Here is a 16,117-nt window from a genome sequence, read left to right as displayed (position 1 = left end):
GTAAAGAGTTTTCTCTAGGTGCATGCTCATAATCGACTAATACTGTCGAGGAATGTTTGATGACTCATTGTATGTCAGATGCCAATGTCTGTGTAAAAATACTGTTCACGTAATAAGAGATTTTGATATAGCGAGAGAGGTTTGGCTTGCATTGATTCTTCAATAAGCCCTTGTTCGTTTCTTCAATCTTAGTCTAAAGGACTAATTGTTTGCAAATTCGAGGAATAATTTTAATCTTATTCTGCAAACTGTAAATTGGCTATCACTTGGGATTTTATGCTAGCAATTGCGAAAAGTGAGGAATGACTTGGTGTTTAATGTGGTCGCTGTAATTAGGAATCCACTGTTAAAATAGTGTTTAACATAGACTAAATATATTAAGCAAGCTACGACATTGTATATGAATAAGCTTTCAAATAAGAGTGATGTAGTGGAGTGGATACCACTCGGACTAGGATAGTTAAAGATAAATATTGATGGCGCAAGGGATATCAACAATTGTACTACTTTGGTTGGTGGATTGGTTCACAATGACAAAAAGGAATTGGATCACTAGTTTTTCTAAGAATGTAGGAGCGTGCTCAATGATCAGTGCAGAATTATCGGGCATATTAGATGATCTGCTTTGAGGAAGGGGGGCTCGTAAGATTGTGGTAGAATGTGACAATTTACAAGGAAAATTCCGAAATTAATGTAATGGCTTTGGTAAGGACTATCTGGGAAATGTGTGGTAGGAATTAGGATGTTAAATTTATCCATATGAATCGAGGTGGCAGTAGAGTTGTTGACTTTATGGCTAAACCGAGAAAAATGAGCGTATTTATTATTGTTGGAAGATTTTTCTTGTGGTATTGATGATTTTTTTAAGTAGAGATCTGTTGAGCACCTTCCTTGAAAGAAGTTGAGCAGTCTCTACTCAATTGGTTCAATCCGTTTTAGGTTGGTTTTAAATTTTACATTTTCAATTTTTTCGTTTAAATATAAAAAAAACTTATTATTTTTTAAATAATAAAATAGGTCATTTTGGATAAGTTGAACTTAGGCTTGAGCCAAGAAAAATTCTAGAACCATGCTACGACTCGGTCTATAAATACATTTATTTTATTAATTTATAAAACTGCATTATCTATAAAACAACTTGTCACTCATAGTACCCTTTAAAAAAATTATCATGAAAAATAAATTTTAAACATACTTATTTTATATTCAAATACGAAAACCACGAAATGGCAGCTTGTGAAAAAGAAACAAGTCTCACCAAGAAAAAAATATTAAAAGACCACATATTAATATGAAGGAAATTTTATTATAAATAACTATATTATATCATTTCTACTACTTGGGTAGAGGTTTTTTTAAAAAAAATAAATAAACAAACTTTTAAGCGTGTTTGGTTGGATGAAAAAATGAAGGGATAAAAGGAGTGAGTGGAAAAACGGAAAGAAAATAAATTTTGAGTGTAGTTAATAATAAAGAAAAGCGAGAGGAAAGAAAATAAGAGAAATTATTATTTTTCATTCTCAAACATAAAAACCAATTTTTCCAAATTAAAATGATAAGAGTAGAAGAAATAGAAGATAAAAGGTATATTAGTTCAAAATTATACATTTTTCAAATATTTTTTTTTTTCATTTCATTTTTTAACTCTATAATATAAGGGATGGAAAAGAGATTATTTTTCTTTCAAATTTTCTATCTTCCTACCCAACACACCTATGGAAAGGAAAGCTATATTTTTTTTCACTTTTCTTTCCCTTTATTTTTTCATTTTTCTTTCCACCCTACTAAATAAAGTCTTAGGGTGTATTTGGTTGAGTGAAAAAGTAGAAGGTTGGAAGAGGAAAAATAAAATTTGAGTGTAAGAGAAAGGAAATAAGAGAGATGATCATTTTCCATCTTAATCTATAAAAATCAATCCTTCCATATTAAAATGATAAAAGAAAAAATTGAAAGAGTCTTCGTATATTAACTTAAAATTATATAATTTTTAAAAATTTCATTTTCTTTCTTCTCATTTTTTAAATCTATCAAGCAATTGATGAAAATAAATTACTTTTTTTTTAATTTTTTTCTTTTCTAACAAGCACACTTATGAAAAAAAATATAATTTCTATATTTTTTTTTCATCCTTCAATTTTTTTTATTTTTTCAATTTTGTTTCCACCCTACTAAATAAAGCGAGATTATCAAGTTTAAGTTTTAAACTTTAATATTGTATTTTTCTAGTAAATCATTTTTTAAGATTTTATATAAATTATTAAATAATATAAATGTTTTTACAATAATATATAAAAAAAACTTTGTTAGTATCATCGTAATAATAATAACTTTTTAATATTATCTAAAAAGATACCAACAAATAAACTGAAAAAGGAAAATCCACTTTATATATATAAAAAAAACCTAAAAATCATATCCCGAGAAATTTAAAAAAGAAAAAGAAAAAAGAAAAACATATAAACAAGGAAAAACCTATGGTGTCCATTGATCCGTTAGCATGAATCAACTATAATTCAACTTCATTTCAAAGCCTCTGTTTTCCTCCATTTCACTCTTTCTCCTACAGTTTCACTTCTCAAAGAGAGCATCATCAAATGTTGGCTACTTCTTCTTCTTCTTCATCTTCTACTGCTATTTCACTTCATCCACTTACCAATTATAATGCCTCTGCAACTCCCTCTCTCAACCCATCTTCTCTTTCTTTCTCTTCTTCTTACTCGTACCTTTCTCCTCTCTCTTTTCGTCTCCATAGCAGCAAAACCCATCTCAGGATTACCCCAAAAAAGGTTTTTCACTCTACTGAAAATGACTTCTTTTCTTTTCCTTTCTTTCTAAAGATTTTTTACTTGTTCATTTTCTTTCCTCCTCTTTTGTTTTCTTTTCTTCTGTTTACAGGGATTGAGGGTAAGTTGTTCAACAAATGAACCTTTGAAGGTGATGATATCAGGTGCCCCAGCATCAGGTAAAGGCACCCAGTGTGAGTTAATTGTACAAAAGGTAACTAAATTTATGCATAATTTACTTCAGTTCAATATATTACTTGTGGTCTCAATGACAATCTGTGTGATGTTTTATTCTATATTATACAGTATAGTATTCTTAGTTATTAGATGCCATTGAATCAAATAAATGCAAATGTTTATACTTTCTCTTCATTGCTTGCACTCCTTGTCTATTCTAATGGTTATGAGTTTTTTATGAAGGCTTGATTAGAAATAATTTCGAGGGAATGAATCTGTTTCTCTCTCATGAATTGGGTTCTTAATAATTTTCTACTGTAGAGCTGTTATGCTTAAATAGAAAAACATGAAGGAAACAATATACTTATATATATATTAAGATGGGTTGCTTTCCCTTCTTCACAAATACCTTTCTGTCCTTTAGAATTGATATGCCAAAGACTATTTGCATGGCCTTCACTTTTGATGATTGGCATTCCTTTTTCTTGATTTATATTGAAGATAATATTGTTTCTTATTGATAATGGCTCTCTTATTAGATTGAATATATATATATATGCATCCATCTTTGCACTTTTTGATGAGAAGAAACCTGTATGGTGTGAAAGTTTTTGGAGAGGGTATTTTGAAAGAAAACCATGTGAAACATTTTAGTGAAGTACGCAACATCTTTTTTTATCTTGTGAAATTGTTATTGATGTAAACAAGCAATTACCTATGTGCAGTGAATCAACAGAAAGCCATAATTTCATAAAGTAAATTAAAGGGAATTACTGCTTTTTTCCCTTCTGGTTCTAAAAAGAAGACAGCTTGGTCTTTTCTACAAATTGCAGCTGTGGTATTTGCAATATTATAACTTTATATTTTATGTTTCTAAAACATAATTCACTCTTAATACACCAATTACTCTGGTCTTCTTATTAAAGAAGTTTTTCATATGCCTTAATCTTTTCTTTTAAATGTTTATCTATGTTTTTCATTCTGGCAGTTTGGATTGGTGCATATATCAACTGGGGACCTCTTAAGAGCAGAAGTATCATCCAGGACTGAAATTGGAAATAAAGCAAAAGAATTCATGAACTCTGGGCGTCTGGTTCCTGATGAAATTGTGACGGCCGTACGACCATCAACCTTCCCACTTAAATCATATTATTCTTTATCCATTCCTCCCTTAAATGCTTAAGAGATTAACTATTTCTTATTCATTTTATAGATGGTTACAGTCAGATTATCACGTCAAGATGCTAAGGAGAAAGGATGGCTTCTTGATGGATACCCCAGGAGTTTTGCCCAGGCCCAAAGTTTGGAAGAATTGAATATTAGACCAGATATCTACATTGTACTAGATGTATGTATCTTTTACGCTTATGCTGGTTTGGCTTAACTTCTCGACAATTGTTTTGGAAGTTACTGAATCCTACCCAATGGAAAGTTTCTTGGGATACTGATCACCATAGAACTCCAGACAACAGCTTAGGAACTGAGAATTTAGGGGAAAAGCGATTGAAAGAAAAATCAAACGGCTCAATGCTGGACACATACCTCAGCCCAACATTTACACACACATCCAAGCAACATAGTCTTCCACTAAACTATTTGAAAATATTTGATTCGTATACTTATATTGTAGAGCCTCCTTCCACACAAACACTCACCTCACATCCATATGTTGTTACTTTGCCATCAAATGAAACTGTAGTCATAAATTTTGTTCATAAAGTGGCTATTTGTGTGCATAGGATCTCAATTTAATGTGGCAAGGTATTGTTCTACAAACACTTCGAAAGATCTTTTGTTTACATTGCTTCTTATTTTAAGTAAATAGTGATCATACCTCTTTTCAATCTCTGACAAGTTCATTGCATTTCATTTTAAGTAGACAACTATGGCTGAAAACATGCTTTTTACATTTACTTTATTTCTTAACATTCAGGTTCCTGATGAAATTCTAATCGACAGATGTGTTGGTAGAAGGCTAGACCCTGTGACTGGAAAAATTTACCATTTGAAAAATTTCCCTCCTGAGTCAGAAGAAATTAAAGCAAGACTGGTTACCCGTGCTGATGACACAGAGGAGAAAGTATGATTCTCTTTACTGCTTTCATTTATATTCTTTTATTTTGTTGCTTTTCATTGGCTTAGATACAGAGTGCCAAGATGTTGTGTGAATATATGACAGAAACAATTGCATCTTCAACAGACATCTGGCTAATTCATCGTTATGCATGGTACTAATTATTTGAGAGGCTTGTCTAAAATTCTTTGATCTGGGACTCTATTACTACAAATGTAGACAAAACTTGTTCAGTGCAAATAATCTCCCCTTTACATCCAAAAATTTTGAATATATGACTTGCAAGAGAAATCGCAGAAACCATCTCAACTCATCTCTTAATGTTCTGGGTTGAACTCATTTAAGAACTAATAACGGACTGTCCTGATGGTTATATATATATGACCATTTCAAAGTACTATTTGGACATGCAATAAATTCAAATCTTGTGGCCTGATTTTAAACTAAACAAACTTGAACAGTGCTGCATGGAGCATGACTTGATCTTGGAACATATCTTAATAAACCTATTCCGAAGTAAAGCTACATGTTAGCAGTTCAGCCTTTATTATATCACAGGATGAACCACACAAATTTCCTGTGGATCAAGTTTGCAAAAATACTTGTTATGGTGCTTCTAAGTCCTTGTATACCTCTGGGTTACTTGAAGCTAATGTAAATGTTTACCTTAGACTTATTATTGATTGGAGGATCAGCAAGGATGTTGCTCCCTCTTTCTATCTCTCACTCTTACAAAAGGAAAGAAGAGATAGGATGAAGTATTGAGGGAAAGCTCCATGTACAATTATTGTCTAATATCCCCTTTCCTTTTTCCATTTTGTTTGCTTTATTTAGGTGAAGTCACGACTAGAAATATACAAGCAAAATGCTGCAGCAATCTCATCCACTTACAGCAGCATAACCAACAAGGTTTGGCAAATTAAAATGCTTTCTGTAGTCCTGTTTTGTCTTGCTTTCATCATTGTATGAATTTTCCCCTCACAGATTGATGGAAACCGCCCAAAAGAAATGATTTTCAAGGATATAGACTCCTTGTTATCTCAACTGCTGAAGGATAAAACAGTAAAATCAGGTAAGTGGAAATAAATTTCAAGTTTTAGAGTAGGAACTTACTTTGCAGTGTCTTGGTGTATTAATAGAAAATTTTCCTACTCTTTTTAAGCTTTATCAAAGACAATTTTGGAACTGAAACTTTTTTGCAATATTTGAAAGCCTTTTGTGGATAGATTCTTGAATTTCTCATTTAGGGGGCACTATTTGGTTGAGATAAATGTAGAACGACACTGATTATCAGCCCTACTGCATTAAACCTTTAGATCATATAGATATTTTCATCCTATCTTCCACTTTCATTCTTACAGAGGGGTTCACCTGTTAATTTTGGAGGGGACAATATAGAGGCCTTTTAATTACTTTCTAAATGATGGTTGATGTTTTCTCAATGTGTATCGTATTAGACCTGTTTCTAGTTGACCTTTCTGTTTCATACTTATGGCTATTTATATAGACATGGTTCTATAAAACATAAATCCAAGCACTTGATGATGGTTTAACCTTTGATCACATCAGAAGTTAGATGGCATTGTCAATATGAGGCCATGAACTCGAGTTTATAACAAGATAAGGATTTTAATCATTATATGTCCTATTTCTTTGAGTATGCATTCACAGAGATTTTCATGGTTCAAGATCAGTTTGTGTTTCAGTGTTTAAATTGAGTTTGTTGTCCATGAGATCACTTTCTATCTTTTATAGCTTCTGCCACTTAGTCTACATAAATGCTGACAGATCCCTGTTTTGTTTAGTTCTATTCCTAAAATGTCAGTTTATATGTTCACACTTTCTCCTTTTATTGACACTATTAACTTCATTTTTATACTATCTGTCTATTACTTGAGGATTATCATGTTCACGAAAGTAACTTCATTTGAGCCGACTTTATACTATCTGCACTTAACTAACTATAGCTTCAGTTGTCCATTTTGACTTTTTCCCGGTTCCTTCTTGTTTCCAGTGAAACCAGTTCTTCAAACTGAGAGCCGTTTAGACCAGGCATCTTCAAACCAGGTAAACATTTATACAATTCATATAGTCATGATCCAACTTAGCATAATGGTTCTTTTCTTACTATATAAAGACCTAAGAGTAAAACCCTGCCTTCATCATAGTAGGGAAGGTTAAAGGAAATGGAGGACTATCCTTTGTATAGCTTGGCCATGGGCAAGAAATAAAAAGAATCCCTTTCACTCAAAGTTGCAGTTCTATTCTTTGTTTTGCTTTTGGCAGGAAAAATGGAGAGGAATCCCAACCAGATTGAATAATATTCCTCATTCTAGAGAAATTAGGAATTATTTCTATTATGATGTGCTACAAGCCACGCAGAGAGCTGTAAATGATGGAAGAACTCGACTGAAGGTCAGAAATTGGTACTTGATTCAGTTGCCTATCTTTTATTACTAGCACATGAATAGTAGAGTTCTTTCAGTTATGTCCTCTTGAATCAAGATTATTTTTATTTTTATGTTTAACTGAATGGTGTTCTCTTTGAAAATGGAAAACTAAGGTCTACATAGAAATTCTCCATTTAGTGAATGCAGCAAAGTTAATTATGACTATAGATGACAGCATGGTCATGGTCCTTGACACAAGGCTTAGCAAATTTAGTCTTCTACTGATTGCATAAGTTTCTTGAGATATTGATTAGAGAATCCTATGCAGTTTTATTTTACTTTTGAAAACGAAATTCTGTTGGAAGAAGGTGAATAGATGGATTTGAGTGAAAAGTAAATATTTCACTCTACTTTGATAGACATATTTATACATGTTACAACTTAGCAAAAAGGGAAAGAGAATAAAATGCAATCCCTAATAAAGTCCCTATAAATCATATCTTTACAACTATACAAATATTCTCTAACAACTTTCATAAATGGTGCGAAGAATTTTCTTCTTATCTCCAAACTGTTGTTATGAAAAAATGCACTGTTAATCCTGTCTAGGATGGTTAATAAAACTATCATTTATTATGGATCCACTTGTCGAATAACAAGGCATTCACCATAGGCAGGAATCCACAGATTCAGCGGATATGCTTGAGATGGGTTAGGCATGTTAAGCAAAGGGGTACAAGTGCTCCTGTAAGAATATGTGACTTAATGGAGGATGCCCATGTCAAAAACGGGAGAACAAGCCTAAAGAAGCCATGGGAGTAATAAAGAACGACCTTGTTAGTACTTTATACTTTAGAGGATTAGCAATCGACAATAATATTAACTAAGAGATGGAGTTTGTAATGGTAGAGACTACATTTCGTAGATGTAAAATTCAGAAAGCTATTCCCAGCAAGGCTGATTGTTTTCCTTTTTTGTTCAACAGGTGGAGATTAATATTCCAGAGCTGAACCCAGAAATGGTGAGAGATTATCATTATATATTTTGTCTTCATATTTTGCCAATAAATTTCTTTAGAACTAACCTATCCTCTGATTGACAGGATGTTTACCGTATAGGTACACTAATGGAGCTAGTTCGAGTCATTGCTCTTTCATTTGCTGATGATGGCAAACGTGTCAAGGTACTATTAGTTGTTAATGATATAATTCTGGAAATGTTTCTAGCATTTTTCCTGAATTTCTAACCACTCTTCTTTCAGGTTTGTGTACAAGGCTCAATGGGAGAGGGTGCACTTGCAGGAATGCCCCTACAACTTGCTGGTACCCGCAAGATCTTGGAATTCATGGATTGGGGTAATTATGGCGCTATGGGAACATTTATCAAGATTGGTTCAATAGGTATGAGGCAATTTTGGAGAAAATATTTATATATAAATTTTCTGGTACTGCTTGCTAATGTCAAAGTAACGAAGTTCATGTTATTTTGCAAATATGGATGTTGCTAAGAGAGAACATATCTTTTTGGCAATTGGCATGTAGGAGATTTAGTGTGTGCATCTCTCTATCTGCTACTTATCTCTGCTTTGTTATGGTTGCACTAATTCTGAAAAGATGGATTGAAGCTATTGTTGTAACTTGGAAATAAGGTCTTTGCCTTGTGGCTTTCTATCCATATGCCTCTGCATCAGACTGCACATACTGAGCTCCATAAGATGTCATGAGTCATATTGATATATTTAAGAGCACTGATATTTGTAGCTAATTTTATTGACTTATTAAGATTGATATGTTTTTCCTTCTGATCATTTTTCAACTTATTGTGGACGGTTGTTATAGTCAACTTTTGGAAAATCTTTTCAGCAGTGTGCCTTCTGCCTACCAAGTTTAACTCTTTGGCTATATTGAATTGTGTTTATCAAGTGACACACATAAACTTTTATGTTCCAACATAAGCGATTGGTTGTCCTCGGATCACATAGCTTGTTTGAACAGCACTTCTGTTCTCATTTATATGCACTCATGCCAACAACTTACCAGTAAACTGCCTTGATTATTTGCATATCCAGATAAGATCTTCTATAATTGTAAAACCTATGTCATCATTTAGATTTCTGAAATATTAAGCAAAGTTATATAAGATGGATTTACAGATCAGCTGGACTATCCTTCTACCCGCATGATTAAATTATTCTCTTCTTTTAATGTTTTCTTCATTTGCAATGACAGGTGCAAAAGAAGTTGATGAAGAAGATGATATGTTCATCTTAGTGGCTCCACAAAATGCTGTTGGGAATTGCATTATAGATGTAAGAATCTTGAGAGTAATTGTTTTACTATGCTGTTCTAAGAGCCTTCCACTTTACACTTTAGTTTCTAATCTTGCTCCTAAATTTGCAGGATTTAAGAGGGATGACGGATGCTGCTGGGAAACGTCCAGTTATACTCATCAATCCTAGACTCAAGGTTGGATTCTTATATGAACTTAAAAGAATTATCTTACTGAATGATTTTGCCTTCTAAAAATAAAAGATAAATCTTTATGCAGTCTCAAACCATTTGCATATCTATAGGGGCTTACCTCTAGGAGTTAGAGATTTGAGGAAAAAGAATATCATTGCATTGATTTCAGCATATTATGGTGCTAAGCCTGCAACTTAATAATATCAAACTTCATTCCTAGGTAAAATTAATGATGCTTACTCAATGTAATCAAAGCCTGAAATAGCCTATCTCATTGGAAAATGCATTGTTTCATTTTTGGCTATATTATAGCAAATATCCGTCATGGTCAACTCAACTCACTCCATTTTTGGTATAATGTAATCAGTAATTGTTTCTATTTCTGAACTGCTTAGTTTTCAATTTCTTTGGATATAGGATCTGCCTGGTTCAAGTGGCATTATGCAAGTAAGTAAAACCTTTCTTCATGTTATTATTAAATTTTATATTTTAAATTTAAATGTTATGAATACACTTTTGGATATAAAAGGAAATGTTATTGAAAATTCATAGTAATAACAAAATGCTATTATAGGACCGATGAAATATTTTCAAAATCTATTTCTGTACTGACTTCGGGCACCTTTTAAGTTCCTAAATGTATATTTTTTTTACAGACTATGGGTCGGGATAAGAGACTGGAGTATGCAGCTTCCTTTGAAAGTTGCTACTTTTTTAGGCTTCTTTATTATGCTGGAACCCAATATCCAATTATGGGTGCAATCAGGTAGGGTTAGCATTAGCCAAACTCTCATTTGTATGTCTATATGAATGGTCATCCATGTTTTTTGGTTAATTGGAATGGCTTACCATCTTTCAAACTGTGCCTGTAAGTTTCCATTCAGGATATATCTATAAATATCTGGTGCTAAGGATATCCTTCTTCAATTCTTTTTCCTCTATAAACCAATTATCATCTGGATGCACTTTTTATTCAAAATAATGGTTCTAGTGGTTAAATGGATTTCTTGCGTAAATTATTGGAATGAAAGTGTGTAATACATGAAATCTAGTGAAGTCCAACCACAGTGCAATGTATATTAGAACTGTTTATAAGCTTGGATCCTACTTCCTAGATCCTTATCTCTAAATAAAAAGCCCTTATAGTGACTTCATTGCTCCTTGCTCAAATAGGAAGTAGTTCTCAAGTGCTTCTCTGTTTCTAGTTATATGAAATTAGAATGAAGGAAGAAGATTTAAAAAATTAGCATACTGCTTCAGCACAAAACCAGCATTTATATTCATTGAAATTTATGGAATAGGAAAGGATTTGAACTATTTTCCAATAGAGATTTAATTCTTCAAACTGTTTTCTATCAAAACTCCTTATCTGTTATCCATTCCTACTGGAGGATGATTCTCTTTTCCCAGCATAACTTATATTCTAATTCATTTCAACTAAGGTAGATATTTGGCCTATGCAACTGATGATAGAAATGCAGCCTTCTGGTTTCCGAGTTGATTGATTCTCTGCTGTTACATATATGATGTCATTCTCGTGTGCTATGGAAACGTTTGATGTGATATTTAACCCTCAAACATTTCCTAGTGGAATAGCCTTTATAAATGACAACCATCTCATGATTTCAGGATGACATACCCGTACGATTACGAACTGTACAAGAGGGTAGATGAACCTTCTGGGAAGGAAAAGTATTTTTCATTATCAACTTTTAAAGAAAGGCCAACCATTGATGAAATTAACGACGCGTTCCTTGGAAAACCAAGGTAAGTTGCATTCATTAATTTGTCTGTACTTCTTTTACAATTCCTAATGTGATAATTTCATTCGGATTTCCCTTTTACAGAAATAAAGATAAGAAAGCCTCTGGAATTTGGTAAGATCAACATTCTTGTTCTTTATATTAACTGCGATTACTCTCTCTTGATGTTGACCAATCTAAATGTTGTTGTGTTGCAGGGGCTTTCTGAGTGGTGTATTTTGAGTACAGTTGAAGTTGATTAAACCAGAAAGCAGGGCAAGCCAGTTTGTATATTAATTAATTAGTACATTATTAATAGCAAAGGGGTACACAACTATACTCGTTGGACCGTCTTATAATCGTATTCCGATGTTCTTTTCATTCTAGGAATCAGTTGGATGTTACATATGGTTGAGGTTACGGGTTAGTTTTCTTATTCTACACCAACAAATATAACAATCCTGAAAAATTAATCTTTTGCGGGTATAGCATAGTAAATTGATTTTCCTTCCAAATCCATCATTTTTTACATCATAGGAAGGATTAGACTCTAGTGAAATTATGATCTTCCATGTTATTCGGATTTAGGGCGAGTGTCAAATACAAATATTCATCTAACATCGGTACATTTAAATTTTTCTAATTTTTTTTATACAGAAATCATTTCACATACTCATGTTTGAATATCCAAATTTCGAAGTTGGAAAAAATGTAGTCTTGTGTAAAAAATTAGCAGCCTAATCACAGCTATTGCATTGACAATCTCATAACAACAACTGCATTGAGAAATAATATTATATACAAATACACACGTATACATTGTTTAAAATACTAAAAATTACAATAATCATCCAATACATAGGATTAAAAAGAGAAATAATTATGATTAACTATTGATAGTCAATATCCTGATAATGAAGTGAATAGGAAAAATTAAATTATACTACATCTCCATTCACGGTGACGTTTTAAGGTTTTTAATATAATATTTATATTTATATTAATGTATAATAGATACAATGATATAATAATTAAAATCGAATCACTATTTTAATATCTTACGAAATTTGAATGAATTAAGACATGAAACAAATACAACAGTCAAATAATTAATACATGGCATGACTAAAAAACACATACTAATTAGTCAGCATATCTAATCAACATTATGATATAGGAGGTATAATGTCTATTTGCGCTAATTGTTATTAAGGTTTTTAATTGGATTAATTTTTTAATTTTCTTAATTTTCATTAGAAATTGTTAATCAATAAAACTAACGAGGAAGAGATGGATGCGGTGGCGGTGGTGGTGGTGTTTCACCCTCGGTTGGGCGGAGAGCTATTGGATGGTGATAAAGTGGTCTTAGGAGATTAGTGTTGATAGGAGGAGAGTGAGGGGAAAGAAAAGGTGGTCTCTGTATCTTGACCCATTCTCATATGCTAGGGTGAGTTTATATATAAGAGACAATGAGGTTGCTGACAGTTGAGTTATAACTTATTTCTTTACAATGGCGCCGGTGATGTGATATCCTAAAATATGACTTCTCAGAACAGCTAAGTAATGGAGATCCCATGTGCATCTTACAAAGGAGGACTCACGAAGGTTCATCAGTTTACTGTAGTTCAAGATTCACTTGATTAGAGGTTTGCCCAATATGGACACATCAACTTGAGGTTTCTCTATTTATAACATGTAAAAGGACACATCAAGAAAATATAACAGTTAATTGAAAAAACAAAAAAACAACAACAAATGCATTCTCGAAGTTAAAAAGTTTTCCATAGATGGTGCTCTTGTGATAAAAGACCACTGAGAATGAAATGTCATTTTTATAAAATATAAATATTATATTTAATTTATATGAATTTATATTTGGTATACAGGTAATATTTTTTTATTTTACAAATAATTTTAAAAGTTAACATTTTTTTAAATATTTACTTTTTATTATTTTACTATAATCAATTATCAATTTTTTAATTTTACTTGTGGAGCCTAAAATCTGTAATGATATTATACCAAATATTTTCTCAATACAACCTGCACAACGTTGTGGGTATAAGAATAAAAAAATCATTAACAGACATTAGAGAAATTGGATATTAAAAGTTATATTTCAGAAAATCATACTTCACTTTAACAAATTCAATATATTTTTTATTTATTCTTTTATAATATATTTTTTGTAGTGCATAATAGAATCTATATCAATACAATGTTATGGAAGTTATTCACTAAAATATTGTGGATTCTAAATTTTTGTTGGATTATTTCTCTAAATATTTTTTAGAGAACTATTTAAACTAAAAATATCATAAATTCGATCCATTAAAATTAAGGAAGTGATCAAAAAAAACCTCGAGAATAAAAAGATCTTGACATTTATGGATGTCAAGGTCTTTTTTTAATGCCCAGATTCCTTTCATAACCCTCTTCTTAATTTTGATAGGTTAAAATCATTATCTTTTGAAAGAATTTAAAATTTGGAGAACCCTATGTCATAACCCGACCTAATTTGTAGAACATGGGGTGCCATGAGAACATGTTATACCCCTACACTTGCAATGACATGTGTTAGAACATGGGATGACTTAGTAATGACTCTCCATTGGATGTGACTCATAGGTAACCTTCCGCTAGATACCCTTTGTGTTGACTCCCTACCCGAAACCGTTTGCAACCATCCGCGGCTCCTACCTATGTTGTCCTAGAGACGATACACTACGGGCCCTCCGTGGAGATCATTGAGGGACCATTAAAGCACAACAACTTTATATAACCTCGAGAAGGAAAATGTAAAAGCAAGACCTAACATCACTACATATGGCAACAACTATGACCTGAAATGGTTTTGCCACCTAGTCGACCACATGGACAGGTTTACGCTCCATAATGTTGGCTACATGACACTACCCTATATATACCCCAATGCACGAGAGACAAAGAATCTCCCTTTTTCCCTGAGAAAAAATTAAGTGTTTTCCCCAAGCTTCCTCCTCATTCTCCTCTCATCTTTCAATTTTCTACTTTGGCTCTTTGCATGTCACAAATGAATTGGCTCTCTTATCTCCACCACATTCTCTTTATCTCCTTATTGAAACCTTGTATCAATAGAACATAATCCAAAATTGTTCTCTTTGGGTCTCATATGTCCTTCAATGTTTTGTCACCCTCAAGTACACCATTAAAGATTCAAACCCACGTCACAAGGCACATATGAGCGCACTCTTATCGGGATGAATACCAATTGTTCTTAAATTCAAATTTTGAAGTTCAGTAATAACCGCCTCCTTATTGTGATTGGAAGAACATGTTGCTCAGCATGTAGCAACAATGGATGGAACTCTAGTATCGTATCGTAATAATATGAAAATAAAATAATCTCATTAATCATTTAAAAGAAATTGATTTCTATCACATTTGTGAAATTGAGGGTTTTACTTTCATGTTGACATTTTTTTTAGCTATCATTGAACAATAGAGACCCAATGCTCATACTTTTCATCTCCTATGAGGTTAATCTACAATAACATTAGAAGACAAAGCATTATTAATGAGATACCAGTAACATAAATTTCTAGTAAGAATTTGGGGACATAACTTGTCGAAGCGTCTGACATATCACCAACTTTAAGTCTGATTTTGATGGTTTCTAGATTAACTTTACGTGGTTAAAAAAGTACTTTAGCAAATTCCCACTACATCAAACTCCTCTAAAGATTATTCAATAAGTTAGAGTTTACATTCTCCGATTGATTGAAAGCAAGTTGATGTTAGAAAAGTACAACAACAAAGTTCATTCAATGTATATTTTGTTATTTGTTGGTTTCCAAACAACCATAACATATGATTGGGGATCTATGGTTTTGGCATGCCTATATAGATTTTATTTTCTTAGGGTAATATTTATTGTCATGGATAGTCCCTATCACTTCTACTCCACACATTTTTCCTCTTATTAGAAGGTAAAATATAAGCTTTATTATAATATCGATACTAACATTTTATATTTTAATAGATGAATAAATAGTCATGACCATACAACTTATTAGAAGAATGATGTTGCATAGATGTGTAATGTGGCAAACTCAACAACACAATTCCAGTGTATTTGTCTTATACAAAAATTAAGGAATAATATTTCGTAATCAAGTTTTTTGACTACACAAATAGGGTTAAGAGATTGACAAGTGTCCTATAAAAATATAGTAAAATATTTAAAAAATGTGGTAATTTTTTAAAGGTTATTTATGTAAGAAAAAGTATACTACTAATATATCAAATACTAACAGGCACAAACTAAACACCCCTCTCTTTTTTTTTTTTTGCTTTTTTTTCTAATTATTATTTCAATATGGCCAATTAGGTTTAAGTTAAGTGAGAAATTAAGTAAAAAGTTTGTAACCGAAGAGCCCTTTGCTTGGAATGGTAGGAAACTAAATTTCTACACCCAAAAGTCAAATAATTTTTTTCTAAAGTTACAATT

At 32.1% G+C, this 16,117-nt stretch overlaps 1 protein-coding gene across 1 annotated transcript; it reads left to right on the top strand.

Moving 5' to 3' along the window:
* Window positions 1-2,414: 2,414 nt before the first annotated feature.
* On the top strand, window positions 2,415-12,009 carry LOC107901372 (adenylate kinase 5, chloroplastic). Its single transcript, XM_016827341.2, has 19 exons — window positions 2,415-2,786; window positions 2,896-2,997; window positions 3,949-4,077; window positions 4,174-4,308; window positions 4,894-5,040; window positions 5,869-5,943; window positions 6,019-6,106; window positions 7,049-7,101; window positions 7,321-7,449; window positions 8,410-8,445; window positions 8,527-8,607; window positions 8,686-8,824; window positions 9,653-9,732; window positions 9,824-9,889; window positions 10,304-10,333; window positions 10,543-10,652; window positions 11,516-11,653; window positions 11,734-11,763; window positions 11,847-12,009. Exons 1-19 carry the CDS (start codon window positions 2,595-2,597, stop codon window positions 11,869-11,871), a joined length of 1,785 nt encoding a protein of 594 aa, XP_016682830.2. The 5' UTR covers window positions 2,415-2,594; the 3' UTR covers window positions 11,872-12,009.
* The last annotated feature ends 4,108 nt before the right edge of the window (window positions 12,010-16,117 follow it).

Source organism: Gossypium hirsutum, chromosome D06, assembly GCF_007990345.1.
Source record: "Gossypium hirsutum isolate 1008001.06 chromosome D06, Gossypium_hirsutum_v2.1, whole genome shotgun sequence".
In the NCBI taxonomy this organism is placed as follows: Eukaryota; Viridiplantae; Streptophyta; class Magnoliopsida; order Malvales; family Malvaceae; genus Gossypium; species Gossypium hirsutum.
The sequence above is the reverse complement of the archived record's forward strand: the minus strand, read 5'-3'. Positions and strand labels throughout refer to the sequence as shown.

Excerpts from the sequence above, each read along its gene's own strand:
- LOC107901372 (XM_016827341.2), top strand. The coding sequence starts at position 2,595 with ATGTTGGCTACTTCTTCTTCTTCTTCATCTTCTACTGCTATTTCACTT. Across the intron at positions 2,998-3,948 it reads GTGAGTTAATTGTACAAAAG|TTTGGATTGGTGCATATATC; the intron begins GTAACTAAATTT and ends TCATTCTGGCAG. Across the intron at positions 10,334-10,542 it reads GTTCAAGTGGCATTATGCAA|ACTATGGGTCGGGATAAGAG; the intron begins GTAAGTAAAACC and ends TTTTTTTTACAG.